The following is a 14,238-nucleotide window of genomic DNA, read 5'->3' on the forward strand; positions in this document are numbered from 1 at the left end:
TAGCAGAAAGATTTTTTCAACACATTTCTAAACATAATAGTTTTAACTCATTTCTAATAACTGATTTATTTTATCTTTGCCATGATGACAGTAAATAATATTTTTCAAGATACTAGAATTCAGCTTAAAGTGACTTTTAAAGGCTTAACTAGGTTAATTAAGCAATTTAGGGTAATTAGGCAAATCATTGTATAGCAAGTGTTTGTTCTGTAGAAAACTAAGTAATCAGTAAGTTATAATTAATTACCATTTGTCTTGATGTCCTCAAACTGTCTGAATGTTTCTTTCCACAGCCCACAGCTATTATCATCTCCCTTTAAGACAGAAGAATATTGTTTGTTACACAAGAAAATGATCTCAATCTTACATTCTCGCATTAAAGACTGCTGAATACACTTACCTGAGATGAATTTGAAGATGACCTGCTATATGGAAAAAATAATATCAGTAGCCATTGCCAAATAGATTAAATGGATCGATCAGACAAAAATGAAAATGTCCTCACCACTAACTCACACTGAAGTGGTTCTAAACGTTAATTAAGAAGGTATTCTGAAGATACCTTTAATTTCAAATCAAGCACCTTTGCAATTCACACCACCTTGACAGTCCTTACTGTACTTAACATTTCACCTACTCTTAATATTTACATAAACAATGTCAGCGTATTGATGATGGTTGAATGTGTCATTTTTATAACAAATTAGATCAGAAACATTCATTCATGCATTTTCTTTTCGGCTTAGTCCCTTTATTAATCCGGGGTCGCCACAGCGGAATGAACTGCTAACTTATTATTCAGCGCATGTTTTACACAGCAGATGCCCTTCCAGCTGCAACCCGGAGCTGGGAAATAGATCAAAAACAGTAACGTTCAAAAAACTTTTGAAAATTTGTTTAACACTAGTAATATTCAAATGTGGTTACCAAAATATTGACAAATGTGCATTATTTATCATAGTTCTTGTACAAGATTTAAATTCAAGATATTTTAATTGAGAATTTGTCCTTTTTTTTAAATAATATCATAGACATTCATTCATTCATCCATTCATTTTTCTTTTCGGCTTAGTCCCTTTATTAACCCGGGGTCGCCACAGCGGAATGAACCGCCAACTTATCCAGGATATGTTTTAAGCAACGGATGCCCTTCCAGCCACAACCCATCTCTGGGAAACATCCATACACACTCACTCACACTCATACACAACTGACAATTTAGCCTACCCAATTAACCTGTACCGCATGTCTTTGGACTGTGGAGGAAACCGGAGCACCCGGAGGAAACCCACGCGAACGCAGGGAGAACATGCAAACTCCACACAGAAATGCCAACTGAACCAGCTGAGGCCTGAACCAGCAACCTTTTTGCTGTGAGGCGACAGCACTACCTACTGCGCCACCGCGTCGCCTAGACAAATTTAATTTCGAATTTAATTCAAGCACTTTTTAGAACCTGAGTTTGTTTTTAAGTATTTTCCAGGCCTTGAATCCATGTCTGAAATTCAAGGACTTTCAAGAAACGTGGGCAGCCTGAGGGAAAAAAAAATACTATGGCAGTCAATGTTTTTTTTTCAAAAAATATTCAGTATATCTTCCTTTGTGTTATCAGATGAAAGACACTCAAACAGGCTTTTTACAGTAAGTAGAGGGTGAGTAAATGATGGCAGAATTTTCATTTTTGGGTGAACTATCCCTTTAAGACAGTATAAACAACAGTACAATTTCTTATACCTAGCTGGATCTTGCAGAGTTTCAAAATAGAGTTTATTTCCTGGGTTAAGAGTAACAATCTCCTCTCCACCACAGGAAATCTCCAGTTTGAAAGGGGAAAAGAAAACCAGCAGCTGGTACTGCCCTGGACCCCACGTCAGACATACACAGTCCTCTTTCTTCCAATCAACTCTCAGCCTGTCAAAGAAATTAAAATTAATGACTGGAAGCAGCAGATCTGGTACATCTGGTACAAGATACATGAAGTGCAAATCCTATGGAGGAGAATAGAGTTGATGGTTTACGGCTCATATCTCAGCTCTCCAACCAGAACGTCTGAAACCTGGTAGCGTGGTTTAATTGGCTGTAGCTCATCAATGGACACTCGGACTGTACCATTTTGGGTTGCCCGTATTTGAAGAGACAGCTGGCCCTGTGAAACGCAAATAGTTTGTAGTCATTGAAAATATGGAGATAATTTAAAGGGATAGTTCAGCCAAAAATAAACATTTACTTATTTAGGGCTCTATTTTAACAATCTAGGTGCATAACACAAACACATTAATGGCGTGTCCAAATCCACTTTTGCTATTTTAATGACAGAAAAATACGTTCTGCACCCCAGCACATAGTCTAACAGGGTTGTGCTTATTCTGTTAATGAGTTATGTGTGTGTTTCGAGAATAATCAGAGTCTCATCTCTTATTCCCTTTAAGAGTCAGTTGTGTCGCACCATGGCGCATTTGCTATTTACATGGCGAACTTTGTAGGAGAAAAAACTAAACGCTTCACTAGCGAGAAAACAGTTAAACAGACAATCTGCAGTGCGAAGATAAAAAACGGGCCTCTTTACTTTTTCTTTCTCTCTTTCTTGGATAAGGAAACCGTGTTGTACTCACTCCACTGAAGACATACATTTGCCTACATAATTAATTTTGTTTGTTAAGCGCAAAGAATTGATTCAAAACTATTTCTAAATTCAGTTCTAATTTCCAGCAAACAAATAAATGAGCTAAAATAACGAAGTGTGCTCAAAAAACTGAGTTATATCCAAACACACATCCTATGTCCCATACAGTGCAAAACCTGATAGGTGGACAAATAGAAGCTTGTTTTTAATAAAACAAATGTAATTATGCATGTAATAAATAATACTGCTAATAATAACAACATTATACAAAAACAAATTGTCATGAATTAACTGAAAAAAGCCCCCCCAAGATGAAAAAGGCATGGAGGTAGTGTTTTTTATATTTATGTAGAAAAGAATAATTTTTGTTTGTAATATTTTAATCCTTTAATTCTTTTTCATTTGTAAAGATATTTGTGTATTGCTGTACATATTGTGTTTTAAGCAATGTGTACACGTTTAAGGTGCATAACTAACGTGCTCTGCGCTGGACTTTAGACCTGCTTTCAGCTGGTCTATTTCACAGTCTATTTTAGCTCCTCAAAATAGCAACGCGTCAACAATGCGCCTTAACACACATCTTTTTAAGACCAGCACACACGAGTCCACAAAGTGGTACAGATGGATTTACAATTTAATCAATGTGGTGGAAAGCGGGAAAATTGTGGTTGTGCTGGTCTGAAAATAGCAACACACCGCGGCAAACAGTTCTTGCACCTTATTGCGCCAGGTGTATGATTAGTCACCCTCATGTGGTTCCAAACCTTTATGAGTTTTTTCTTCCGTTGAGCACAAAAGAAGCTATTGTAAAGAATGTTGTAAATCGGTAACTATATTGACATCCATAGTAGAAAAAACAAATACTATGGAAGTCAGTGATTACCGGTTTTCAGCATTCTTCAAAATATCTTCTACAGAAGAAACAAGATAAAAATTTAAACAGGTGTGTGACATGGGTGAGTAAATTATGACACAATATTCAATTTTGGGGTGAACTATCCCTTTAAGTATTTAAAAAAGTAACATGAACTCATTTTTTTTTTTACGTAAATATTTGTATATTTTATTTTATGTTGTAAAATTAAAATACAGTTTTACTGTATTATATTATACCTTTTACTGTACCCCTTTGAAATGTTTTTTCTCAAATGATGTTTAACGGAGCAAGGAAATTTTCACAGTATATCTGATAATATTTTTTCTTCTGGAGAAAGTCTTATTTGTTTTATTTGGGCTAGAATAAAAGCAGTTCTTAATTTTTTTAAAACCATTTTAAGGTCAAAATTATTAGCCCCTTTAAGCTAACTTTTTTTTATGGTCTACAGAACAAACCATTGCCTAATCACCCTGACCTGCCTAGTTAACCTAATTAACCTAGTTAAGCCTTTAAATGTCACTTTACGCTGTATAGAAGTGTCTTCTTGAAAAATATCTAGTAATATATATATTACTATATATATTTATATAAAGCATTACATTATTAATATTTATGTTTTATAATATTTATTAAACATTATAATATTTGTATTTTTCCAACAGCTTTCAGATTTTTCAATGCTCAAGACTTTTTGAGACACCCACTTTCCAGAATGAGTATATTTGTATGAAAAAATAAAAAGGTACAGCATTTAGAAGATTTTTTTAATAAATTAATTAATTAGTCAATTAATTAATGTGCGTCTACCTGAGAGTCACAGAGCTCCAGACTGGCCCTTCCATCTGTGAGGACGAAAGTTTCAAAGGAAGTGAAGTATTGAGACACTGCTTTATCTCTCTGTCGCCTGTTGTTGTACAGTTTAAAGGTCAGACAAATGAAATATTATTTGACTAATATATTTATATAATGATAATTATTTCCTGAACAATCTAGCCAGTAATACTTCCAATTATTACCATTATTAACAGCATAAAACTATAACAATTATTATTATTATCATTATTATTATTATTATTAATAGCAATAACTGCAGTTCTTACCTGTAAAACAAGATTTCATTGTTTTTCTTAAATTTGTCTTCAGACTGTAGTACACTGTAATATAATGTTATATCATGAGTACAGTGCATGTGACTGTTCTGATCTTTCTAATACAGTAAAGTTCAAGCTATGCTTCATGTCATGTAGAACAGAGATCATAACAATAACGATATGAAGACAGATATTTGCTCACGAAATCAAGGAAATTGATCACGTATCGTGCAGACATGAGGATCGCTTCAGTGCTGCAGAAATGCTGTTTACCTCTCAATAGATTCAGTTGACACATTCACCTCCATGTTTCCGCTACATGTAGAGGAAGTTAGGTTAGAGGTGTGCGTTTTTTCATATTGGGCGACAACTAATACATGTACAAGAAACATAGAGTGATTTTCCTTCAAGGGGGCGCGTGGTGGCTCAAATATCCGAATCCTCCATTCAGCAGCATACAAATGGCGTTTTGAAGTACGCTTTTGTGTTACTTAAGGTGTTCGGCAACATTTGTAATCTATTAAAATATTATATCACCGACTGGTATGTGGCATACAGATAGGAGCCTAGATAATGAATTTGTTTTAAAAAATAATTTTAAATTTCTATAAATTAATCACAAACGAATTTGATTGGTCTATCCTGACAAGCGTAGAGAAAAGTAACAGATTACAGCGCTGTTGATAGGCTATATGGTGTTTCACTAACCTCGACAATAATTTTGCTTTAGAGCAATTATTAGATTTTAAAACACGCATGATATAAATATAAAAATATGATATAGTTTAAAGACATCTACCAACTACAGAAACGTTACGTGTTAAGTTCCGCCTATTTTATCACCGGTCTTTCGCAAAATGCTTTATATTGTCTGTGGTGGTTTGATCCTTCTGACATTTTGGTTTGAAATGCCATGCTGCCACCGAGCGGGTTGTCTGTGATTTGACAGTTGCTTGAATAACATTTTTGTCCTATTTATTGACAAAAGATAAATATAAGATAAATATACCCCACACAAAAATGAAAATTAATTTGTACTGCCTTTACTGTGTGTACGTGTGCGTGTGTGTTTGTGTGTGTGTCTTTCTGTGTCTTTGGGCTGCCCAATATATAAAAAAAATATATCATGTAACGAGACAAAAACATCTCAACTGTATTCAGTGTGCAAAACTCTCACTGTTAATAAAACTAGCTTTAAAAAGGCTCAAACAACACGTTTAGTCAGTGATTGAGCTCTAAACTATTTACTAATGTTCAGTTATTATTATTATTATTATTATTATTATTTTATTATTATTATTATTATTATTATTATTATTATTATTATTATTATTATTAATATTTTATTATTATTATTATTATTATTATTATTATTATTATTATTATTATTATTAATAATAATAATAATAATAATAATAATAATAATATTATTATTAATATTATTATTAACCATGTCATCCCAACATTGTGGTGTAAAATGTGTTATGTGCTAAAAAATGATTTGTTTGTCATTATTCTATTGTTGAGGGCCAAAAGTCTATGTAAAGGATGCTATTACTTCCTGTATAACTTCAAGAAGGGGCGGATTTAGTGATTTGGGGGCTAGTTATGTGGTTAGTTATGCTGGACTGCTTCATTATGGATATTTTCTTTTGTAATATTTTTGTTATTATTACATAACATTATTATAACAATATTTAATTGTATATTAAATAATAATTAAAATTGTATTTGTAACTCTCACCATACAAAATGTGGTAGAAAACAATGTTATATAGATTATAGATATAATTTATACTTCTAGATATTTTGGAGGGCCCCCGGATTTCCTGAGGCCCTATAGCGGACGCTTATCTCGCTTATTGTTTAAATATGCCCCTGACTTCAAGTTACTTTACATTCAGTAACTTAGTTGCATGGTTGTGAATGCAGTCTTCAACATATTTACAGCCAACAAAGATCCTGTTTGTTATAATAGTATTTCAATAGTGTTAAGATAAATCCCCTTTATTTTCATGGGGCTTTTAAAAGTACAGATTGCTTTAAGCAATGAGCTGCTTCAGTTCAACTGTAAAAGAAAATGTCAGCTTTCAATTTTTAATTATTTCATCAATACTGCAGCTGTGTATAAAATGGTGGTGTCTTTGTCCAGCTCTGTTAAACCATCATGTAAGGGTGTCAGTAAAATGTGATCAATAATATAGTTTAATAAGTGTCTCAAACAATGTCATTTATCATTTAGTGTAATAAGTTTTGTCTATTTCAGGCATGAAGTTTTGATAAAGTCTATCAGACTGCAGAGTGAAAACGGTAGTCAGGACACTCCGTACAGTGAATCAGCCTCTCCAACTTTTAGTCTGACACATCACCAGTGATTCGTCTTTTTTGTGACATATAGACACAAGGACAATTTTGAGCCCCCAGCAGATATAAAATGATGCATAATAAAAAAGTTGGAACTTTTAACAAACTATATATCTGAAAACACATTAATATTTAGATAATAAAATGATAATAAATACATTTAATTAAACAGGTAACTCATAACCCTCTATATAAGCATACAAGTAACTAATATATCTTCATGAATACTTGTGTACCTTGGGAACCAATACTCATTTCCCCCTCAAACAAAACAAACAGGTTTGGCGCATGTATATGGTAACTAAATATTTATTTTTAGGTGAATATCACTTGAGCAAGTGGAATATTCTATATAATCTATAATTTATACTTCACCATAAATATACTGTTTATAAACAAAGATTAAGATTAAAAAGATTAAGATTAAGATTAAAAGATTAAGGGTTCTTGATGCTGATTGGGTTATATATTCAATAAAGTACTGCAAGTACAACATGTAGGGACCATTTATCTAGAGGAAGGAAAAGATTAAAGGGTTTGACTAAAAATGAAAATTTACTCACTATTTACTCACATTTAATGGGTTTCAAACTTTTATGATTTTCTTTTTCGAAAAAAAAAGAGATATTTTGAAGTATGTTAGAAACTGGTAACTATTGACATCAATATTATACTATTTAAGTCAATGGAAACAGGTTTATACAATTTTTACAAAATATCATGTGCAATAGCAGATGAATTAACAAGGTTAACAAGTATATTTTAGGTTAATGGGTCTATTATTGCACGTATCTAAATGTGAATAGTTTTATCAGTGTACACTGCACATGTCTGTACACTTTCATGAATCATATGAAGTTTAGGAACTTGAGTTATAAACAAAATCGTGCTGTGCCGGTTTCAAACAGAAGAGGGCACATAGCACACAAGTCCAAGCCTTTTACAGTCTATGGTCCAAGCAGCTCCCGAGGACGCGCTCGAAGGATTTACGTGCCCGCGCAGAGAGGAATGCTAGTTCGCGCGCTTGCTGTTGCGAAGGGCGATAGCGTCGCGAACGAGCGCGCATTCAGCGGAGAGAGACCCACGTCACGAATCTGCAGAGATGCTGAAGGAGCCGCGATCATAAAAGGGACGTTTACCAAAACACGGCACCGTTTGTGCTTGTGTCAGAGCAAAGGGTAAACACATGGATAACCGTTCTGCGTTTTACACCATTTAAGGTCTTCGACATGATTATAAATCGCATTTTGTGAGGATTTTAAACCACACCCGGCACTGTGAGGATCGGGACTGAGGTGAGTAACATGGATACGGACACACGCACACGCACAGCTCCATGACATGCCGCCAGTCACAGCTGCGATCGCACTAATGCATTTATAGGGCTGTTTCCAAGGTCAAATCCACTGGAATGAACACGATGTGGTGTGTAAAGTGTGTAACTGGATGTGATGTGTTGTCTGTGTTGACTGTTGCAACGCAACACATCGAGCGGTGCGGATCACATTCCAGCAGCGGGCCGCTGTCTTAAAACAGACGAATATTAATATCAAATATGACAGATAATACATAATACATAGTACATAATAGTGTTTATTAAGTAAATCTCGTCTACAGAAGTAAAAGTCGTCTACGGTGAAAGCAGCTCTGTCGGCAGAAGCGAATTCCGCAATGATCTGATAACAGGATCTGATTAAAGGCTTTTCTACAATACGCTTAAATACAATACCCTTCGAGTAAAAAGCACGGTAAAAGCACGGTCTTTTACTGTATCGTTATGTGTCTGCACGCCTCTAGTACATTAGTTTCACACATCAGTCATTGGCTTGAGTATGTTGACGTGTGAACGTCTTAAAATGACAGCTGTCAATCACTAAGCCCTTTAAATGTAGAGAAGGGTTAACGTTATCTCACTTCTTCTTAGAGATGATATCGTGTCGTTGAGCACCATTGGTACGTTTACATTTGTCAAACGTTTTAAGCTAATACAATTAGAACAGCAAGTCCTACATTATTCCAGAAGGTAACGTTAACTAAATTTTCCCCTTATCGCCCTGGAGTTCCGTACCGGATGTGGAAAACCCGGAGGGGAGCTGGAACGGATTGACTAACGATTCAGTGTGTAATAGAAAATCTCTGTCGTCCACTTGTTACAGATATTTTAAAACATTTCTCGGTGACATGCTAAACTTGATGCTTTGACTTTTTAAAATTTTTGTTATAATAATAATTTATGTAGGCTACTTTAATCTTAAGGGAAAAGCTCACCCAAAATATTACTCACAATTTTCTCACCCTCAATTGGTTCCAAAACTTTGACTTTCTTGTTTTCTATTTAACACAAAAGATGATATTTTGAAAATCTTGGAAAGAAGAAGCCATTGACATCCATCTTAAAAAAACAACAAATACTGTGGAAGTCAATGGTTACCGTTTTTTTCAACATTTTTACAAATATCTTCTTTTTATTCTTTCGAATATCTGACAGAAGTATAATTTTTTGGCTAAACAATTGTTTTTAATTGTGTTGCCATGCACACAAGATATTTGAAAAAAAAAAAATTGATGCAGGCACATAGCCAGGGGGGTTTGGGTGGTTCGAAAAGATCCACCCCTCTTCTGACAAAGTCCAGAATTTGGCCCCTATTTGAGCTCATCTGTCCAATTTTTGACAGTATGCCATCATAAATTGTGAAAATAACCAATAAAAGAAGGCTTTAAGAAGAATATCCAATAAAATAACCAAAAAAAAAAGGCTTTTATTATTTAAATGGACAAATTCTGATTGAGAAAATGAGCTGGCCAGTTTGTTATTTACTTATAGGCTACAATTTTTATTTTAAAACAAGTTTTAACAGATTCACAATTTTTTTGTTGTTGTTTGTTTGTTTTTAAAATGGATGATAATCTATTAGCTGAAAAGAAAATAAATAAATGAATGAAAAAGTGTGGTAATGATAATCATCCGACAAACTAATCCAGCACAAATTGGTCCTTGAAATGTCACTAGAATGCAGTATTTGAACCTCGAATAACTGCAGACAGGTCCACTTTTTGAGAAAAAAAGAACCACCCCTTTTTAATAGGCTGGCTATTTGTCTGGTTTGTCCATCCACTATGTTAAGATTTATTCACACAAATTTGTTATTTCAAATAATGAAAATGTACTGTTGATTTACTCACCCCCTTACACCATCCACATTACTTTTATTTATTCAGCAGAACATTAATAATGTTTTTTTTTTTTGCTGAAAGCGTGGTCCTTGGAGATTCATAAATCTAAACTCTGCGGCGGCTGGGACGCTGAGAGCTAAACAAACAAATACAGGCAACACAAACATATGGTATCTTGACTTCTTATGATACACTGACGACTGACGTCTTGTCAAAGACAGTGCAAGAAAATTAACGTTATTTACAGTATTATTAACCTTAATTCACAACCTTCCCAAATATTCCTGAGCACATACCGTACCTGAAAGTGTGGAGTTTCTGAGTGTTGAAATGGTCATGAAAGATAATTAGGTTAAGGAGTTAATCTGCTAGCTGGTTGTAATTACCATAATTATCTAAATCCAAACCCAATGTAACTGGCAGCCAGACTTTCCAGTTTTCAAACACTTTGAAAGATATTAAGCCACTCTGACTGAAACCCCTCAGCAGATTAAGTCCAGATGAAGAGCAAAAGGATGAACCTTTCAGTCATAGCAAGAGAAATTGACCGTTGCAATTATTCTAAAATATTCTGCTCCTTTTTAATGTAACTCATTCAAGTCATCAAAAAAGGCTGGTTGTTGATTAAAGACAAATGTAGGAGATAACAGTGTAGAGAATCTCAGTGGCCAACTGGTTCAAGACTGCAGTTGGATTCGCTCACAAGTTCAGCACTAAACAGGATGAGGATCTGCTCTTAATCTGGATAAGGGTCTGTTCACTTAAAGTCCCCGTAAACCAGAAGTTGCTGAGACTTTTATTTCAGTATGGTGATTTGCTTTTAACTGAAACAGAATATTGAGTAGGAGCGGGGCCAAAGCCTACAAACTCAGACAACAAGCACTCAATATAAATGGCTTAGTAGACAAACACCTCCAGTTAAGTTGCATTACTTTATCCCAAATAGGACTGTGCGAATTGGAGAAAATATCTAATTGCGATTATTTTTTATTTTTTTAATTATAATAATTTTTTTTATTGACAGATATTGCGATTTCGATTTGATTTGTGATTTAATTTTGTAGTCAAGCCTCAGCTCAATAATCTGTATCGTAGCTTCTTACTACTAAAATTCTAACTACTGAAAAGATATTAATTTACTTAAACATTTATTCAAATTTGTTTTTAAATATTCGGAAATGAAACATTCGTTTTTCTCTTGAGTAAACGTGAGTACAAATGACCTTACCTTTCTATAAACAAGTTGAACTCTAATTAGTGTAGCTTATTATACAAACAAAAATAATAATGATAAAAATACAGAACACTTAGCAAACTAACATGGCTGATAAGAGCCTTTCTGTAGCTTATAATGTCTAAAACAAAATAATAATCACAGATGCTACACAAAATATCATGACATTAAACGTACAGCTGTGGTGCTCTAAAATAGGTGTAGATGAGTAGATGAGTTTTTTTTTATCTCTCTTTGGCCACTGCATTAAAAGGTGTCTTTAGCGAGGTAGTGTGTTATGGCATTAGTTATTTCCTGGGTAGCGTTGCACCAGCTGTTTGTAAGTTCTTTTTTAAAATGGAAGGTAAAGTCCACACTAGGGGCTTTGTAACTACTAGTTTTTAATTAAATTGGTTTACAGGAGAATAAAAAGCATTTAAATCAGTAAACTGCTTTAAAATTATGCAACTAATGCATCTATTTATAACTGTCCTATGAAAATGAAATGACAAATTTGATTTTTATAGTACATAAAAGTCAGTCACTAAAGACGATGCACATTGTCACCCTGGAATTATAAGGTTCTATCTGCGTATTAAATGATTTTGAGATATTGAGCTTCAAAGTTTTTGCATTTCATGTACCCAACAATATTCATGTAACAGTTCTCTTTCATACACTAACATGACAGAGACTCTAAATGTGAATTATCAAATTTCTCTTACATTCGCAAATTGGAGGAAAAAAACCACGGTAAATGCAGATAGAACCTTCTTATTCTGAAAAGTCATTTTCCACTTGGAATTATAAGGTTCTATCTGGCAGATCATTTATTGAAGCATTACTTATCAAGAAATACAAGCAAAGAATATATAATTTGTTGTACTATTGTGTTGTAACAATATGTGCATGCTTGAAAAAGTAAAATTTTTGCTTTCTATAACATTTATTTCCTATTTTAGGTGAATATTTTTTCTTGTTCAAATTAAGCATACAAAGCTGTGCTAAAGATTTTGTCCAGTGCAGCTGTTAATTTTATCTAATTAATATGTTAATATTTATAAAATTTTATGCTTTAAATGAATTATTGAATTATATTTAATGAATTATATGCCCCATGAATTAAATTAAGTATTTGCCTTTCAAGGCTTAATATTAAATTTAAAGACTTTAAAAGAAAAAATACAGTGGGCAAATGAGTTTAATAAACACAGAAAAAATGTTTCACTTACCATATATACACAAATAAAAATATTTCACATTTTATATAGAATTTTTTTAATATTCATTTCTTTTTTAACAATGTAAAATTTAACATTTCATCTCAATGTCAAAAAATGCTTCTAAATCATCACATTGACACACATCTCAATTTTGTGTGGTGTGGTATTATTTAGACTCTAATTTTGTGTGATTTTGTCTTTCTGGTCTTTCCCGCTGTCAATGGAACAGTCTGGTGAAATGACAAAGAAAGCTGATCCTGATTGGTCCTTGTGCGTGCATTAAAAATGCTGATTGGCTCATAGAAAGAACCTTATAGAGCCAAGCTAGAGTTCAACTTTGTAGATAAACCGTTTTTGCTTTTTAAATAAAAGGTCTTAAAATGTAAACAACTTATAAAAAACATCACATCATGTAAATAAGTTGTCAATTAATAAGAATATGTCAATAACTCAATTTTGACAAAAATGTCAGATAGAACCTTATAATTCTAAGGTGACGACATACCTCCATCGAGCGCTGGGAATGCACATGGAATACACATAAAGTTAACAAAAAATTTAACTTAAATTGTTTTGTGACTTGAAACTAAAATATTCTCCCATAGTAACGATGTGCTGTTTTTCTTTGATAATAATTGATCTATTAATGCTTCTGAAGTGGCAGGTGCCATCATCCCACTTGTCCATGCTTTCCTGTTTGTTTTTCTGTTTTCCACATAGTTCGGTTGTGCAATTCTGATTGAGCAGAACGAAAGTGTGCTCACTCACTTGACTAGTAAGACTGTCACACACAGACGCCATGCACGCATTTGCTCTAGCCAGGGAAGATTAAATAATACTTTTTTTATATCGCAGCCTCTTGCGATTAGCTAATCTCAAAGTTTTAAATCGCAACTTCGATTTGATTTCGATTAATCGCACAGCCCTAAAGCCAAATGTCCCCGATACGTGCTATAAATGTAAACAAGAGAAGGGAACTTTATTTAATTGTATGTGGGAGTGTATTAAAGTAAGTTGTTTTGGGTTAAATACTGAATATTGTATAAGTCAAATCATTGGTAATGATTAGAGGAAGTAATTCCTCTTGATCCCAGCTTGTGTATATTGCATGTTTGTCTATTGAACTTTAATGTAACCAATGAATGAAAGATTGCTGTTAATTTAATGTTTGCTGGAAGCTAAACATGTTATTACGTGTTCTTGGAAAAAAGAAGACAGTCCTGGTGTATCACAGTGGACAAAGGGCATGACCTCTTGCCTTGCCTTAGAGAAGATAACCTATTTTCGAAAAACAAAATTAATATATTTTGGTCTGTTTGGAAAGTATTCTATGACTTTTCAGAGAATCTAGATCAGAGATGCTCAAACTAGGGCCCACGAGCCAAAGTTGGTCCATGGAAACCTTTGATTTGGCCCACCATCCTATATGAGAAGAGAGTGAAAATACTGAATAGGCATATAATGTGAAGCTGTTCAGGTGGCACAGTGGGACAGTGGTTAGCACGGTCGCCTCACAGCATTTCTTTGTGGAGTTTGCATGTTCTCCCAGTGTTCGTGTGGGATTCCTCCAGGTGCTCCAGTTTCCTCCACAGTCCAAAGACATGCACTATAGGTGAATTAAATAAACTATATTGGCCTAATTGGCCAAAATAAACTAAATGTGTGTGAATGTA

At 33.8% G+C, this 14,238-nt stretch overlaps 2 protein-coding genes across 7 annotated transcripts in view; one reads left to right on the forward strand and one right to left on the reverse strand.

The window, feature by feature from the left end:
- The window catches only part of ganc (glucosidase, alpha; neutral C), a 34,206-nt gene extending 29,258 nt beyond the window's left edge, over positions 1 to 4,948 (reverse strand). The window contains exons 1-7 of one of the 5 annotated variants that reach the window (XM_056476843.1): positions 4,865 to 4,948; positions 4,601 to 4,654; positions 4,308 to 4,404; positions 2,019 to 2,146; positions 1,735 to 1,911; positions 401 to 425; positions 248 to 314 (exon numbers count right to left, since the gene is read on the reverse strand). In XM_056476843.1, the coding sequence (XP_056332818.1) occupies positions 248 to 314; positions 401 to 425; positions 1,735 to 1,911; positions 2,019 to 2,146; positions 4,308 to 4,404; positions 4,601 to 4,654; positions 4,865 to 4,899 (583 nt within the window). In that variant the 5' untranslated portion in view covers positions 4,900 to 4,948. Of the gene's footprint in view, positions 1 to 247; positions 315 to 400; positions 426 to 1,236; positions 1,257 to 1,734; positions 1,912 to 2,018; positions 2,147 to 4,307; positions 4,405 to 4,600; positions 4,655 to 4,864 lie in introns of those variants that run through there. The other 4 variants (XM_056476841.1, XM_056476840.1, XM_056476839.1 and 1 more) reach the window with 4 other exon arrangements.
- A 3,095-nt stretch (positions 4,949 to 8,043) lies between these two features.
- Positions 8,044 to 14,238, forward strand: part of ttbk2a (tau tubulin kinase 2a) — a 35,172-nt gene continuing 28,977 nt past the window's right edge. For both annotated transcript variants that reach the window (XM_056476534.1, XM_056476536.1), the window contains exon 1: positions 8,044 to 8,250. The gene's annotated coding sequence lies outside the window, so the exon portion shown is untranslated. The remainder of the gene's footprint in view (positions 8,251 to 14,238) is intronic.

Source organism: Danio aesculapii, chromosome 17 (assembly GCF_903798145.1).
Source record: "Danio aesculapii chromosome 17, fDanAes4.1, whole genome shotgun sequence".
Lineage (NCBI taxonomy): Eukaryota > Metazoa > Chordata > Actinopteri > Cypriniformes > Danionidae > Danio > Danio aesculapii.